The following is an 18043-nucleotide window of genomic DNA, read 5'->3' as shown; positions in this document are numbered from 1 at the left end:
TTGTATGTTGCCTGTTTTGCCTTCATTTTTACTAAAGCAACAGTGTAGGGCAATCAAACCTTTTCTTTCAAATAATGAAAACATATCAATAGTTACAGGGTTTGAAGTTACTTATACAGAGAAGGTCCAGTCTGGGTGTATATGTGTGTGTGTGTGTGTGTTGTGTGTGCATATCTGTATGTGTGCATACATGTGCGTGCGTATTTGTATAAATGTGCATACATGGAGCCGCATATGTTTGTTACATTTGCATGCACATGGGTGTATGTGTACATACATGCACACTGCTTAGCAGACACAAAGTGTTCATACTCCTAAAGGTCCCATTTACAATATTAGCAATGTTGCCTGCTACTTTCAATCTGATTTACGGGAAATTTAAATCTGTTAATGTCCCAGTCATCCTCAAAACAAAGGACAGCACACACATTACTCGGCCCCTACAGAGACACGTCAGTTTATCTAAAAAAGCCCGAGCTTTGTATTTTCCTCTTTAATGACAGGAGCACTTTAGTGCAGTTATACATGTTAATTGCCACTTACCTTAATGAGTTCTCTTCTAACACAACAGAGCTTGGCTGGAAATACAGCAGACTGCTTTGTCAAGAAGAGACAGGAAGGGTCCTGTTGGTTCCTGGGAGGAAGGGGATGCTCTGTCTGCTTTCTTGGTGTCGCTTGAAAGCTTTCTGACTTAGGGCCTTTGCAGATACTACCTTCATACTCAGTGTGAGGGGAAATTCAATAGAAGTCATGAAATGGAACTTTGGCTCTAAAACAATAGGCACAGTAGGAATGACTGAGGTCATTATACAGAATTATGTGGTGGCTGGTATAAGCAGTCACTAAGGGGAACTTATAATAATCCTGCAGATAGTCTGATTTAAATTCAATTTATTTTTAAGTTTCTATGATTTTAAATCTGATTATTTCCTATTTATTTCCTAGTTAATATTCCCACCTCATTTTCTCTATACAAAAGTTTTCAGTATCCAGAACAGTGCCTGGCAATTTGCATTCAATAAATATTTGTTGAATGAATGAATAAAAATATCTAAATATGATCACCATGAGGCAGTATTTCTTGAATAATATGAATAAATATTTTTCTTCTGTAGAGCAATATTATGCCATCTAATTTAAAAAGCTACTTTACATTTATTCTTTTAATTGAGTCTTATAGTTATTATAATTAGGCAATACATTGTAACAGACTATTATTGTTATTATTTTACTGGATCATGAGAAAGTCTGGGAAAGAGATTAAAGAACTTACTTTGGCAATATATTTGGCAAGTAATGAACGAGGGATAATAAATGATGTTCTCCTTAGAAGTGGGCTTTGGAGCTTCCTACAAAGTTGAGAGAAGCTACTGCTTTGGAATCATGTTCAAGTCCATGGGGCCGCTTCCATTCATTCCACCTCCCTGTGGCTTCCACACACTCCTCCATAAGTTTTCTGTGTGTAAGAACGAGTGCCTGGTCAGCGTGTAGCTGGCTTCTATTCTTTTATTACGGTAAAATATGTGCAACATAAATTTTACCATATTAACTACTTCTAGTGTGCCATTCAGTGGCATTAAGTATGTCCACAATGTTGTACGAGGATCACCATTTCAGGACACTCTTGTCATCCCAGAGAGAAAGGATGTTCTTAAACATTAACTCCTTATGGTCCTCTCCACCCAATTCCTGGTTACCACTAATCTATTTTCTGTTTCCATAAATTTGAAACTCTAGGTACGTCATTGTGTTAGCTTTTTTGGCACTTGATCAAAATACCCGATAAGAACAATTTGGAGGAGGAAAAGTTTATCCTGGCTTACATCTTCAGAGGTCTAGTCCATGGTCAGCTGATTCCATTGCTCTGGGCCCATGGTGAGGCAGAGCAGCATGGTGGAAGGGCATGGTGGAGGAGAACTTCTCAACTCATGGAAGTCATGAAGCAGAGAGAGAAAGGAACAGCTGTAGGTGGATGCACTCCTCCAAGGCATACCCCAGTGGACCCACCTCCACCAGCCATGCCCGCCACACCTGCTTACAGCTAACACCTATGTTATTCCATTCAAACCAGATGGGCTGATTGGGCTATATCTCTCACAATCCAATAAGTTTACCTCTGAATATTTCCGCATCAGCACAGGAGCTTTTGGAGGATACATCATACCCAAACTATGCTACTCATATCAATGGAATCACACTGTATTTTCTCTTTTATGTGTAGCTTATTTAAATGCTCCTTTGTGTGTATGTATCATACTTTCTTTATCCATTCATCAGTTCATGGGCATTTGGACTCTTTCAACACTTTGCTTTTTTTCTTTTTCATAAGAAAAAGGTAAAAGGAATTTCACAGAAGATAATGGGTGTGAGCAACAGGAGATGGGGTCCTTGGGGGCCACACTATGGACTTACTCCCTGAAACAGTATTGTTAATTCACACAATATAATGGATTTGGGGATTTTTTTTTTTTTTAGAAATGATTAAGATTTTGATTATTGCTTCTTTGCAAAATCATTCATTCACTAATTCATCAAACATTCAAAACAGTATATGCAGGAAAAGTAAATTAGAGTCCAGGATGTCTTTTTCACAGTCAGTGGGGCCTAAACGAGAACCTTCAGCTAATATTACATTAGTTACTTGTCCAGAGAGTGACTGTTTCTTGGTGTGGCTTTCATGTCAGTGTTCTCCAAACATCTGTCTTCAAACCAGCTTTCTCCACGCTGCCCCCTGTAAGGCCCTTCCATTCTATTGCAGACACTGTTCTTAATTCCAAGGTTATTTCATGGCTGCCTTTCCCGTGTACTAAGAGGTTGGTGGTGACCTTATGCTAAGCAAAACACTGGCTAACCTAGGCTGTGCCCACGTGTCTTTGGAAGTGTAACTACTGTTTGAATTCCAGAGATGTTGGGAACCACTGGGCCACGGTTGAAAGTTGGGGGAAGCACCCTGGGTCTTACTGCAGCATCCTTCAGTACAGAGCAGCTGTCCAGGGTACACTGGGTTTTCTGGCAAACAGCCCAGTTATCAAACACAGTTTGAGCTTCATGAGTGTGCTGCCTCTTCTCTGAAGAGTCCTCCAAGTTGGTGGCCCATGTCCATGCTCCACTATGAGATTTTAAACATCAGATACAGTAAAGAAACTAAGGAAATAGTGAAACGTCTTCAGAAAACTGAGGTGAACGATGAAAAAGTGAGGATCCATCTTCCAATTCACCCTCCAGTGCATGTTGGCACGTAAAATGTGCTTTATGTACAGAGACATGACAGATGCACGACCCTCTCAACTTCCCACCGGAGCATTCTCCACCCTTCTCTCCCTTCTCCTCATTCTTTTAGACAATTTAGTGGCTGCTAGAGCATACGTGGTTCAACAACCCAGTTCAACTAGTTGAACGTGATCTTCAGTAGATGAAAAAATGAAGTTACTGGACTTGTCAAACTGTAATGTACCCTGAGCAATGAAATCTCAGTTTATAATGTATTTTTTTTCTTACTATAAGATGCTAATTTTCTTTTTGTCAATGTCAGTACCTCCAAATTAATGAGCACTATTAGCTGCAAAACTCTTCAAGAAGCAATGGGAATTAATTTCCATTAGTTAACAACTGACAGTCAGCTACAACCTGCCTTGAAAGACAATAAATGTTTTGAATGCTCCATTTTTGTCCTCAATTAAATGTTCACAGTCCGATAGTGAAGAAAAGTGACTTATGACATCAAGCCAGATATCAATGCTGGTTAGCATATGACATGACCAAAGGGGATTTCAGCTGTTCAATTGTGATGGAATAAACAAGGAGGGCTTTGAGGATGAATTAATTAAAATATCCTAAAAATGAAAAAGCTTTTCTACAGTAGGATAAGTGGAAGAGCAAAGGGGGGAAGTTCTTAATTAGGAACTGGCCAAGCTCTCTGAAAAACACAGGTCACTTAGAATAGGACACGACTTCAAAAGGTAGAACCCAGTTCTGTGGTGTCTATTAAACACATAGACCCACCCAGAAATGGACCTTTCAAAAATCTCTTAGCTCCCGTGACAGGTCCACATTTATCATATGGAAAACACCCCTATGGATATGTATTTTTAGTTTATAATATCTTATCAACATTGAAAAATAGATAAGATAGAAAATACTTTATTATGTGTCCTTTGTGTTTATGCAAATTTTATAGATCTTACCTCTGCATAAATATATGGAGAACCAGTAAATGAATAGATTATGTTTATATATAAGTATACATATACACACATGTGTACATGCACATATAGTCAGACATAATCTATTTATCAATGTGCCACATACACAGATTGCATATCCATATACATGTATGTGTGTATATAAAATACATAATATATCCATATCTATACCTTTATATCTATACATATAATCTATGTGTACAGATATATAAATATAATGGATACATACACATATCATTTGCCACAAATATATAATTAAGTCTAGGACTATTAAGATTATCCTAGAAGACAAATCCCAAGGGCTGATGGAACAAATGGGCTAATTCTGTCACCAGAATTATTTTTGTTTCTCTTTTTCTAATTAGGGATTCCTCTCATGGGAACCAACCTTAGATAACAGAGTGCTGTCCTTCATTTAATAATCTCATTCAAGTCAGGATGCACAAAAACTTACTTTTTTTTTTTTAATTCCTTTTGAAGCACGAACTCTTCTTTGAATTCCTTCAAAACCACATTCTAGGGGCTGGGGTTGTAGCTCAGTGGCAGAGCACTTGCCTAGCACATGTGAGGCACTGGGTCTGATACTCAGCACAACATAAAAAATAAATAAACAAATAAAATAAAGGCATGATTTCCAACTATACAAAATATTTTTAAAAATTAAAAAAAATACACACATCCTAGAATCTCAAAAAGTGTCAAGTGAGGAATGAGCAGGAGGAACACACAGATTTTAAGTGGATCTAGGCATTTTACTTGTATACTGGATTTTGTAGCATCATCTCTGGGTCTGGCTCTCAGAGTTTCCTCTCTGGGTCTGCAGGCTGCTCTCCTTCTCTGTATTTCAGAGGACAATGCTCCCTTGGTTTTGGATTTCACATCATTTCTAATATTCACACTCCTGCTGTCTTAACCATTCTGATGGTTTATTTCAAATGAAGATAGAGATGGATTTCCTTCAAACACAGAGGATGTTCCCCCCTCATTCACAGAGTCACATACCTCCTGAGTGGGTCAAGGACTGACTTCCTCTGTGAGACCCCACTCCCTTTCCAGTGTGAGGAACCCCACAGACCACACATGCAACAGCACACACAAAGTCATCCTGAGATGATGGACGTTACCCAGGCGTGCGTCGGGAAGTAATATGATTACTGTATTAATCTTGCAGCAGGTGGAACAACTGTGTTAGTGCATCAGCCAGGGAGAGCAATGCCAGGAAGAAAGGACAGAGTCAGCTTTTGCGACTGGGTGTTGGCCCCAGCTAGTTTGGATTTGGTTTTGTGCTCCAAGGATGTAGGAAGACCAGAATGTGGACTGCCCACTTTAGAGATCTAGGACTTGGGTTCTGCAGATCCTTCATACACCTGAAGGCCTGGTGGGTGGTGAGATCCCATGGGTATTCAGCTCTACTCCAGGTGTGAGCTACATGCTCACCTCTGAACTTGGGCTAGAGTTTGCTTCTGATAACGTGTGGACTGGGTGGGGCAAAGGAGTTGGCTCCCCAAGGGAAAGTCTGTTCACCAGGCAAGCACAAAGCAAAGATCTCCACCATCACAAGAGCCTGCTCAGGAGTCATTCACTAACTGGCACCTGGATACAGATACCCTTCAGTGTGGCCGTCTATTTTTAATTACCTTTAACCATGCATCGTCATGGAGTCTCCTATGCCAGATCCTGACAGTGTAAATCAGGTGGGGATGTAGGATAAGAAATCAGTTGTTATTTTTAAAATGCAATTGTTTACTCCTCCAAATAGTTTTGAAGACAGGAGGCAAAATAGCATCCTAGAATGGAAAGAATCAACATTGGCACAGACAAGTATGATGTGTAAACATTACTTTCCTTTAAACTGATAAAGGAAATCTTGAAAAGAAGAATCTCATAAAACAACCACAAAAAAAAAGTGCTTTGTCATGAAGTCTCCTCTTCCACCTTCTAACTCTGACCTCTCAGTGATCCCTCCTCCTCCTTCCCTGGTGGCCACGGCTCTGGTCTTCCCTACACCCTCTCCAACAGGAAATGCCCCAGCACCTGCTCCTGGACCGCTTTTTGTGCTCCAACCAGAGAGCTCACGGCCTCTATATCTTCCCATATTTACTCTGTGGATCTGATGCCCAAGCCCCAATCTCAACCAAACTGAGGGGCTCCTGTGGGCAGGATTAGGACTTGCTGCAGAAACAGGGGTGGTAGTAGCAACCACAGCTTAAAATGACTTAAAATTGCTTTACTGCTATTGCTATGGTCTACATAGGGGTGTCCTCCATACGCACATGGAGGAGACAGTACAAGAAGGTTCAGAGACAGAATGAATGCATCACAAGAGGTGCAACCTCATCAGTTGTTCAGTCCACTGATAAAGATTAACTGGGTGGTAATTCTTGGGAGGTAGGGTGTGGCTGGAGGAAGTAGGTCGCTGGAGGTGTGCCTTAGGGGTTTATATTTTATCTCCAGGCTGTCATGTCCTGAGCTGCTCTCTTCCACCTCACCCTTCCTTCCACCACGGTGTCCTGCCTCTCCTCAGGCTCAGAGCAGTGGAGTCAGCGGTCTACGGATTGAACCTCTGAAACTGGGAGCCCAAATAAACTTTTCTTCTGTTTTGTTTTTGTTAGGTATATTGGTCAGAGCAATGGAAAAACTGACTAATAACCTCCCTGCCACCACCCTAAGCCTGGAGGTATTCCAAGGATATTAACGTCTTAGTATAGTTCATCCTCAGGGTGATTTCATGAGGAAGGACTGCCATCATTTCCACTTCACCTCATGGACACTGAGGACCCAGCAGAGATCATGTCCCAATTGTTTTTGGTAAGGATCCTTTTACCCTTGTATTTGATACCCTTCAGAAGACTGGCCATGTCTACCATTTTCCTGTGGGAGAGACAGTATGCAGCTCAGGACTGAGCAAAGATGTCCCCTGGGTGGGAGGAAGGAACATTCAAATGTCTGCTCATTTATCTAACTAAACAAAATAGAGAAACCAAACATCATCATAGCTACTCTTTGGGTTGGCCCTGGCCTTATTGCTGGGTCCAAATCTCAGCTGATGGTGTCTCAGTAGAAGGCACAACATGGCACAGTGGTTGGAAATATCCATGCTAGTTCCATGTCCTTGCATACGGGCACCTGTTGCTGCTGATGTGAATCCCTGTGAGGTTTGGTTGACACTAACTACTTTTAAACCAGCCCTCACAAAATGAACGAGAGAGCACTAATACTTCAAGCATGTCCAAAAGCCAAAACAATGGACACACTTGCCCAGCTACCTAGGCCCACAGCCATAAACATCAGCCACATTAACCAGTAAAAAATGGTGCCAACTCAGATCTAACAGAGTCAACCACGTTGGTCTTAATAAAGAATGACAGTTATGATGAAAAATTGAAAAAAAAAGTTTAAAAGTTTTAACCTTTAACATACCTTATTATTGTAAGTGTACCTCTATTTTATGGTGTGTGTAGGGTATTAGTACGCTGGTGCGTGTGTAATCGTTGAATAGTGTCTTCCCAAGTTAATGTCTACCCGGAATTTCTCAGTGACTTTATTCATAGGGTTTTTGCGGACGTAATTAACATGAGGTCACAGTAGATTAGAATGGACTCCAAGTCTTAATGATTAAAGTCTTCAGAAGATGACAAAGGTAGGTAAAAACAGAGAGAAGAAAGAACGTGAAGACAGAGGCAGAGTGTTGAGCCCAAAGCCAAGGAATGTCTGGGGCCACCAGAAGCAGGAGGTGAAGAAGGCTCCCGTAGAGCCCTGGAGGAAGGCAGCACCGTGGCTTGTGGGTTTCAGACCTCCAGGCTCCACACCTGAGAGAATACATTTCTATTGATTTAAGGCCACCGGGTTTGTGATCATTTGTTATAGTAGCCGCTACTGTTGAATGTTTGAGGCCCCTCTGAATTCAAATCTTAGAACCCAATGGCCACAGTGATAGTAAGAGAGGTGGGCCTTTGGGGAGGTGATTAGGTCTCCAGGTAAAGTTCTCACGAATGGGATTAGGATTCCCAAAGAGGTCCCCGAGAGCTGCCTTGCCCCTTCCACAGGAAAACACAGAGTGAGAAGGTGCCATCTACAAGGAAAGGCCCTCACTAGCCCACAGTCTGCCCGCCCACCTGGATCTTGGACTTCCTGGAACTCAGAACCGTGAGCAGTACTTTTGTTATTGCAGCCCAAACACACTAAGACAGCAGCCCTAGGAAATTAGTACAGAACAGTCATGACATCATGAGAAGAAACGTCCACATGGAGGTACAGCTGGCACTTCATCCTGGTTGGGTGGGGAGACAGGGACGCCCAGAGGTTTCCCTGCATATCCCCACAGTCCAGCTGAAGCAGGCCTCAGGGTTTCCCATGGTCCCCCCTGCTCCACTAGCCCTCTTTCTTTCTGACTGTCCTCTCTGCCTGGAAAGCTTTCTCCTATTCTCCCCGGTAAACCTTCTGTCCCTTTCAGCTGCAGGACACCCTCCACCTCTCCACTGCGCCTCTCAGCACGCCTCTGAGTTACTCAACACAGAGGTCACTTCTGGAAGAACCTTTCTCTCCAGGACAACTGTGAGAGCTCCTTAAAGCACGAGGCCATGTTCAGGCTGCTACCGTATCTGCCTAGTCTGTCCTAGAACTTTCCAGAGAAAAGTCACCTTTACTGCCGTGACACGAACCTGGAGGGAGGGGTGCAAGGAACGAGCGCCACAGGGCTCTCTCTCTGGGCTGGTGCCAGCCACGTCTGGAGGAAACCTTGCGGGACACACAGCACGACTTTCAAGTTTTCAAGGTCAAGGAGCAAAAGAGATAGTAATTACACTTGGTAAAAAAAAAGAAAAAAATGTGAGGAACCAACAAAAGTTTTCTGTAGTACCAAATAACGGAATCATCTCCAAGGAAATGATATAAAACCCCATCATTTAAGTTGAAAAGAAAATTAAAAACCTGAGGTGAGTATAATTGATTCACAGCTTTGCAGAAGACACACGAGGAAAGACAAGGCATTCTGTTTGGTTGGTGATACTGGCATCAATGCTCACAGCAGTTAGAAACACAGGGCTAAAAATTAGATTTGGGTTCCATTTCTAGCTCTCTGGGTCTCAGTTTTGTCCTATGTAAAACAGGCATTATTAAAAGTCCTGTGCTAGGGATTTTTGGAAACAGGAAATTAAATAATTAATATGAAAAGTTTAACCCTGAGAGTGGCTGTAAAACTCATTGATTTTAATTGCCATTGTTCCCATGATCAGTTAGAGACATTATTGTCATCTTACTTTCAAGAAAATGCACCTTGGGTTGGCCCCTGCTAACATTCATTCTCTTTCTGTACTTGCTGGTGAGGTGTGAGACAGACCTGCAGGGTGACCTGAGAGCTACTGGGAGGAGGGGAGCTTGCACAGGGGGACAGGGACAGGAATCCTGGCCACTGGTGGGACCTTCCGTAACTGTCAACAAAGTTCATCCCTAGAGAAGGAAGAGGCACATTCTCGTGTGACTTCAAAGGGCAGAGATGATCAGGGATAAGCTTATAAAAGATGCAGATTTTGGATCGATATAAAATAGTGTTGGAGATCTGAATGACTCGAAGAAAATTAGTAAACTTAATCAAGAGGAGGTGAGTGGTCAGTTTATTTTACTTCCAGGAAGCGTGTGGCCACCTGCCAGCAGCACGCACATAGGGTGGTGGGCTTGCTCTGGGCTCAGGGAGTAAGTGCCTTCCTAGTGCTCTGCAAGCTCAGAGGTTCTTTCTTGTCACTGTGAATCCTGTGCTTCCCTCTGACATTCCAGTTACATAAACGAGTATTGCACATCTGAAGTTAAAAGCAAACTCCCCGGAGACTCATCACCCACGTGAACTGGACTATGAAGAATATTATTTGTGTTTTACAGCAAACACTTCAGCAAAGTTACTGAAGCTACATGATAACTTCAATTGCATAGCAATGGTGTTTAAACCTTAACATTTAAAAACTATTTTTCAACCTTCACCTTTCAAAAAGCATATAAAACCATATTTTGCTTCCTAAACATTCAGTTCACTACATATTAGGTGTGTGTGAGCTGTAAACTGTTAAAATATAAAATAAAACAGTATTTAAAAATCATTTTTCCTATTGAGGTTTACATAATAATATAATATTTAGAAGTGATATTATTAATTGAGATCCAATAATATAATGTCAAAATAACTTTCAGTAACACCTCAAAATAGGAAATACAGTAGGAATATACATATAATTCTTTAGAAGTTCCTTCTTTTATATTATGGATCAACTCTGTGGCTTAAACAACTCCATGGAGAATAAATTTGAAAAGCCAATTGAAAATGCAGTTGCTAATTTGGGTCCAATAGCTGTATTAAAAATATGCCATTGTATGCATTTTTTCTGGTATGATGAATAACAAAAAGAAAAATTTTATTGTAAATCACATTTGCATCAATTGAGATTTCTTGTGGTATGTTTGAAAATTGCTTTTGAGATAGTGTACATCCATCAAGACATACATCACCCTGAAAAGGGATTTATCAAACATAATAAAAGTATGCTGTGATTGCTATAATTTATGCATTTTATTGGTGAACTGTCTTGGCCAACACTTCTCTTCTTTTGTAGACAAGAACAGTTATTACATCCAAAGTATCTTTGAATATCAGTCTTGCTTTATGTTGTTCTAGTTACTTCATTAATTAGAATTTCAAAATAAGAATGTTATTGTGACTCACCACTCCTGATGTCACTGATACCTCTTCCATATAATTTAACTCAGAATTTGTATTTGACTCACATGTTCAGATATAGGAACAAATAGGACTCGATATTGGGCACACATCCAAAAACGTATTCGCTATGTTAACCGTCCTTAGGAAAGTCATGTTTGATGCAAGATGGCATGCCATTACAAAATAAAGCCTTCTTAAAAACAAAACACACCTGTAAAGTTAATTGTATCTGTATAAAAAACTATTTTCCCAGTGAATGCCAACTTTAAAAGAGAAGCTGGATTTTACCACCCCTTTGGTAAAATATTTCTGTGCCCTCTTTGTTGGTGTTTATGATAGGGGCAGTTAAAAGCACAAAAGACCAAAGTTCTGCCTCAAATCCTCATGAGCCCACCATCAACAAAAAAAATCCAACCTTGCAATGATCCTTCCATCCTGTGACTCAGGCTAACTCAAAGCTGACAGGTGGTCTTTGGCTTAAAGTCCAACAAATGAACAGAGGCTCTCCTGACTCCAAATTCTTATTTTAAAATGCCAAATTTACTTGAAAACTTCTGCCTGAATAACATATAGCCCCTTAATAGAGAAAAGGTACTGGTCTTTAATAAGACAGACAAGTCGTGCACTGGAAAAGAACTGAACAACCCAGCAGAGACACGCATCTAGGGAGGCCTTAGTGCTGCTCACTCTTCCCAGCTTCTCACCCACACACCCGGCTCTGCCATTCATCCCTCCTCAGAAAATCACAACAGACCTTAATATAGCGTTTCCCTTTTCCCTTTTAGTTTTGGTAAAGAAACAAAACACTCATGCCAACACAGGCTGCGGAGTGGAGCGACTGGCCCATGTGTCCCCCAGCTTCAAGGTGACCACCCCAAAGACACATCACCCCTCTTATTCAAGGGACAGCATGGGGGACACCAGTTTCCTCTCACAAAGGAGGAGTACCTCAAAGAGGTAAGAAAACAGACTGTTATAAACCTATGTTTGTAATGGTAAAGAAGCTTACGTGGCTTGGTGTTTCGTGACATGTCAAACTTCTAACACATTCTCCCAGGTACATGTATGTATAAATGTGTAAAAAAAGTCAAAAGGCTGAAAAAATGTAAATCATAAGTCATCATGCAAAGTAAGTAAACGTAAATAATTTCAAGTCTTAGAAGTTCAGGCAATATTTGCTTATGAAGAATAAAAATTCATTTTAAAGGGAAAATGCACAACAATTTTATTAAAAAAAGAATTATATTTCAGATTTGAACATTAGATTTGGTATGTGTTTCCACTAAGAAAATTTTGACATGTTCCTTTGTTTAAAAAAAATTCAAAACTACAAGACATTATTGTACTTTATGCTCCGTTTTGTATAAAGTCAGATTTATTCACTTCTCTATTGAGCCACAACAATCCAATTGCAGCTCCAGATGTGGCTCTATTTTGTCTGAATGCCTAAGCTTAGGATGGTGGTATGTGTCTTTCAGAATTCATACATTTTTAAGGCCAACATTTAGCATTCTTAAAAATAATGTTGAACTTGTAATTCTTGTAGCACTGATTTGCATATAAACTTAATACACACAAAAGATTCTCAGATTTACTCTAACATTTCTTGTTGGTGTTACTGTTTCTGGTTTATAGCAGGCACTCGATAAATATAAGTGATATAATCCATAACTCTAAAAGGTAAGAGCCATGCCAATACAGCGAAAGAAGAAAAAAGCCTATAAAAGTGACAGTAATATAAAATAAAAAGGATATGCCATTTAATAAAATAAAATGCATTTAATACACAGTATAAAACACAGACGCAAACTTGCAGCTAGAGAAATAAAATTTTGTCTCTCATAATCCAAATTTTCTTAATATGAAAATGCAAAGCTTTTTAATTAGAGATAAAATGTTTATTCTCCATTGACATATACAATGTTAAATACAAGCCAGACAATTCAAGAATATATTTTTCTGTTTCAGACTTCTTAATGGCTTACTATTGTTGTATTTCCACATATTTTCAGTTGCATATTGAGAAAAAATTATGTGAAAATAGAGAGTGCAGAAGTATTTTTCAAAGAATATTCTAATGAAACATAATTAAGAATACTTAAACATTTAGGGCAGATTTCAGGACCAAGACTACAGAGACCGTTACTGACACTGAAAATCTAGAAAACCAGGACAGTGTGCATTGTCGATGCAAGTATATTTCTGGTTTGTAGTCCTTAAAAGTAAGCATTTATTACAATTGAATTTTACAATGGAGGCTAGACCAAGTATGGTATTTAGCAAGGATACTACAAGTGGGTTTGATCTAAAGTATCTATCTCAGAGAACACATAAACGATAACGTTCTGCTTTTTATGTTTGTAAAATTGATTTCTTCTTGCTAAGGAATGTACGCAAACTTCTCAACTTAGTACACAGAAATCTGTGTTCACTGTAGGTAAAAATTCCTTAAGACAAAATTTAAGTTTCCCACCAGAGTCAAGCTACATGCCCTTCCATAAAGATATTCCAGAAATTTGACATTTCTGTAGTTCTTGCAGATGCAGATATGTATTTACGAGACTCTATCTGCATAAAGCCAATGGCTATGAATAAAACATCATTTAACTCTACAGGGAGTCAATTGGAACCTCAAAAGTAAAGCATCACTAAATCCTTTGCCACTGTTGGAAAAAACAAAGTAAAAAAGAGACACACTTCATAACAACAATTTCTTTAATATACTGTGTTCCAAGTTTTTGTTAATCCCCAAATTAGTTCATCCTAGCATTTATTCTCATAGACCAATGATGTTCATAGGGAATTTCCAAATTTATAATTTTTACAATAACTTGGGAGGAGCTGTCTTGACACAGTGATAAGTGGAAAGACAAAAGGTGACAAAGGATGCTTCCACGGAGACAAAAGCACACCTCTTAGACCACAGCACTGGAAGCCAAGTGACACAACCTCTGCTCTCCAAGCCTCAGTTTCTACTGCATCACTAGGAGCTTCTGTTGATCATCAAATGGCTGAAACCTCAAGCCCCTAAAGCTGTTCCTGCCAAGAGATCTCCATTTGTGTTTTGTTTTGAGATAGGGTCTTGCTACATTGCCCAGACTGGTCTCAAACTCCTGGGCTCAAGTGATCCTCCTGCCTCAGCCACTCGAGTCGATGGGACTACATGGGTGCACCACTGCACACAGCTCAAAGATCGACCATCATTTCATGATATGGAATCACAACGTCCTAGGAATCCACTGTAAATTCCCATGTTCCATAATAAATAAAGTACAAAATCCAAGTAAAGCCAACTGTCTCATACTTAGAGCCAGTGACGTTAATGCCGAAGTGACGTAAAAATATTATAACACGGTTGAATCAACACCCAGTTATAAAACCGTTTCCGACATCACAGGTATGAGAAAAAGGGTTTTACCCACCTGGGGTCTTTCTGAATGCTGTCGATGGACGGGGACCTGGCCAAGGTGCCTTCGGGCGGGAGGGCAGGGCCGGATTTGCTGTAAGGAGACTCAACAGAGGGACAATACTGCAGCTGTCGGTAGGGGTCTGCGTAGTTGGCGGCTGGGCCTGCGGCGTAGCTGGCCCTCTGGAAGGTGGCTGCTGTGGCACTCTGTGGCCCGTGCTGACTGCCTGTGCGCTGCAAGGGGACGGAGTCGACACCGGGGGAGGATGGGGCTAGGACAGGAAAGTAGGGACAAAGTAAAAAATTGAGGACCTGCTCACAGAAACGGTTAACCAGGTCTAGGCAGGGGGGAACATTACACACATAAAAAATAGGGGTTCGAAAGAATAAAAATAGTTAATCTGTCATATCTGAACCACATATTCAATATTATCCAGTCAAATGTAATCAGCATGCTACTTCAGAAACACACCCTACAGGAACGGGGCAGGGATCCACCTGTCATGTGAATATTGCTAACCCACATCCAAGGGTAGGAGCATCCAACTGAAATGTGAGCTAAGCAAAAGTCTAGGGAACACTGTGAGGAAGGACAGCTACGGCCTCACTGCTGAATTGAGGTCATTCGGGACAAGGTCACTCAGGTCACCTTGCATTAGTATCATTAAGGGCTTGGGACAAATTCAGAAATGAATTAATTTTCCCAAAGAGAGGAAAATAAGGGAAAGAGGAGAATGTGTGAGTAGGGTGCTGGGGGGAGAGGTAGCCTTGCTTTTCCGTAAGCACTATGTGCAGCACTGTGCAGGGCTGCGCTAGTTTCTGTCAAGTAACTCCTACAGATGTTTGCAGGCTTCTTTCTCAAGTAGAGCTGTGTAGGGACAAATGCCTATGGTGTAAGGTAGGAGTGCAGACATGGGGGACGTCACCCCAACCACAAGGCAGACAGAATGATGGGCAGACTCAGCTTTTCAGAAGAGGACTTTACACCAGCTACTAAAGTCAGTTTGATGATTGCCAAACGGAATCTCATTTTTTAGTTTGCTTCCTAAGCTCTTTTTAGATCGTTTATGTGATTATTTTTATCTGGTTCTCAACATTTTTAACCTCTAAAGTTTAATTTATATATATATATATATATATATATATATATATATATATATATATATAATGAAAATACCACCTTTCAGACCAATACAATGTGACAGTGATTTACTGCTCCAACAGCTGACACCTGTGATCAGTATCAGCACACATGCTTTACGGCACTACGAATCAGAATATCCTCAGATTATAGCCAGTGTCTAAATGTGACCTTGGTACCACAACCCTCTAAGTGGAATTAGATTCTAGTTATGAATCCCACTCGACAACTCTGACTTCTTGAGCACGCCTCAGAGCTTATTTTATCCTGTCTCACATTAGGCAATATATATATCCATACATACACAAAACACACACGTCGCGTTGAGAAAGTAACTATTAAAAGAGGCTAAGGCTGGGCAAACACTCTACTGCTTAGCTACATCCCAAGTCCTCCTCAATCTCTTTTAAAGGTTACTTTCAGCCCTTTGGGAATAAACTGAGGAGTGGGATAGCTGGGTCAAATGGTGGTTCCATTCCAAGTTTTATAGGGAATCTCCAGGCTGCTTTCCATAGTGGTTGCACCAATTTGCAGTCCCACCAGCAGATCAGCATACTACAGTAACACAGCCACGTCAATGTTTATAGCAGCTCAATTCACAATAGCCAAACTATGGAACCAATGTAGGTGTCCTTCAATAGAAGAACGGATACAGAAAATGTGGTATATATACTCAGTGGAATCTTACCCAGCTTTTAAGAAGAGAGAAATTATGGCATTTACCAGTAAATGGATGGAGTTGGAGAATATTATGCTAAGCGAAATAAGCCAATCCCACAAAACCAAAGGACATGTGTTTTCTCTATTATGTGAATGCTAATTCACAATAAGGTGCTGGTGGGGGGAAACTAGAGAAGAAGAGTGTTGCGATAGATTAGGCAGAGGGAAGTGAAGGGAGGGGAGGGGAGGGGAGGGGAGGGGAGGATAGGAAAGATAGTAGAATGAAACAGACATTATTACTTTATGTATGTTTATATGTGACTATATGACCAATATGATTTTATAACATGTACACTCAAAAAAATGAGAAATAATATCCCATCTATGTATGATATATCAAAGTACATAAATGCATTCTACTCTCATGTATAACTAATTAAAACAAAATTAAAACAAATTTTAATTAAAACAAATTCTAATTAAAACAAAAAATTAATTTAAAAAAGTGTCTTTCAATACTCGATCTTATAATAATCAAAAATTAGGTTACATGATAAAGTGACACAATAAAAATTAAAAATATATTTAAGAAAAGTTTTCTAAATGAAAGTGAATATATGCATAAGAGAAGTACTTTGAAATGGTGAGGGCTGTTCTGATATATAAGTTTCGAAAACAATTAGATCAGATTAATTTATATCACATGCATAATCAGAAAATCTGCTTTATGTTTCTAAGCAATTTCTTAAGTATTTATAATTTCTCCAAAAATACTACTAAGATGTCTAATTAAAATTCACATTTTAACAATTTTATACAACGTGCTTTATGTTATGGCTATAATCTAAAATCTAGGCAAATGAATAGATGTAAACAGAATAGATGTAAACTTTCTATTAGAGTTGTGTAGGGCAGAGATGTAGCTCAGCGGTACAGCACTTGCCTAACACATGTGAGGCACTGGGTTTGATCCTCAGCACCACATAAAAATCAATAAATAAAATAAAGGTACTATGTCTACCTACAATTAAAAATATTTTTAAAAACAGTTGTGATAAGTTGGCCAGAAAACCAAGGGCAAAAGGAGAAAACTAAGCACACCTGATTTTTTTTTTCAGAGAAGTGGATTTTTTTTTTGGTTCAGGAAACTAAATATTAATGTTCAATCTTGCTGAAAATGGTTTTCAGAAAAAAAGCCCTCATCTTTACAGAAGTATTCATTACTAATACATTATCCACAATGGTTAACAGGAAAGGAGGACAGAGTGGTAAAGACCAGGAAATAACACTGAAGTCTAAAGAAACTTGTTACTGGTGTGTGTGTGTGTGTGTGTGTGTGTGTGTGTGTGTGTGTGTGTGTGTGTGTTAAGAGGAACAGTGATGGAACAATCTGAGTGCCAGCACACGAACACTCAAAGGACCATAAATTCAGAGACTATATAACATGACAGAAGGAGTTTAAGACAAACCCTACCAAAGAGCAGGCCCCAAACTGAAGAACAGAAGAGGGATCAAAACATGAAAATAGGGGCTGGGGTTAGGGCTCAGTGGTAGAGCACTTGCCTAGCATGTGTGAGGCACTGGGTTCTATCCTCAGCACCACATAAAAATAAATAAATAAAATAAAAGTATAAAAATGTGAAATAGGGTGTGAAGTTCAATTAAAAGGAAGCAGGAAGGCAAATCTCAGTATGAGAAAAAAGAGAGGGTGGAGCCGAGTTTCAGAAAGTTATTAGGTTCTTGTCTGTCTTGGACTTCGGCCCTTTTCAGGGAAATGTCATCAACTCATGTACAGCTCAGCTTCTGAGTTAGAGAACTGAGTTTAGATCCCAGCCTTGGATAGTCCTTGGCATGGAACAAAGTAACAGAGCTCTCCACACCACAGTGCCAAAGTTGTCAAGAGAACCATGGCCCCATGGAATCCTGGT

The 18043-nt window shown here is 39.9% G+C and overlaps 1 protein-coding gene across 12 annotated transcripts in view; it reads right to left on the bottom strand.

Moving 5' to 3' along the window:
* The window catches only part of Ctnnd2 (catenin delta 2), an 849641-nt gene that overhangs the window by 329107 nt on the left and 502491 nt on the right, over positions 1-18043 (bottom strand). For 10 of the 12 annotated variants that reach the window (XM_078018082.1, XM_078018095.1, XM_078018106.1 and 7 more), the window contains one exon: positions 14331-14652. In XM_078018082.1, the coding sequence (XP_077874208.1) occupies positions 14331-14652 (322 nt within the window). The remainder of the gene's footprint in view (positions 1-14330; positions 14653-18043) is intronic. The other 2 variants (XM_078018091.1, XM_078018101.1) reach the window with 1 other exon arrangement.

The sequence above is a fragment of the Ictidomys tridecemlineatus genome, chromosome 1 (assembly GCF_052094955.1).
Source record: "Ictidomys tridecemlineatus isolate mIctTri1 chromosome 1, mIctTri1.hap1, whole genome shotgun sequence".
NCBI lineage: Eukaryota > Metazoa > Chordata > Mammalia > Rodentia > Sciuridae > Ictidomys > Ictidomys tridecemlineatus.
The sequence above is the reverse complement of the archived record's forward strand: the minus strand, read 5'-3'. Positions and strand labels throughout refer to the sequence as shown.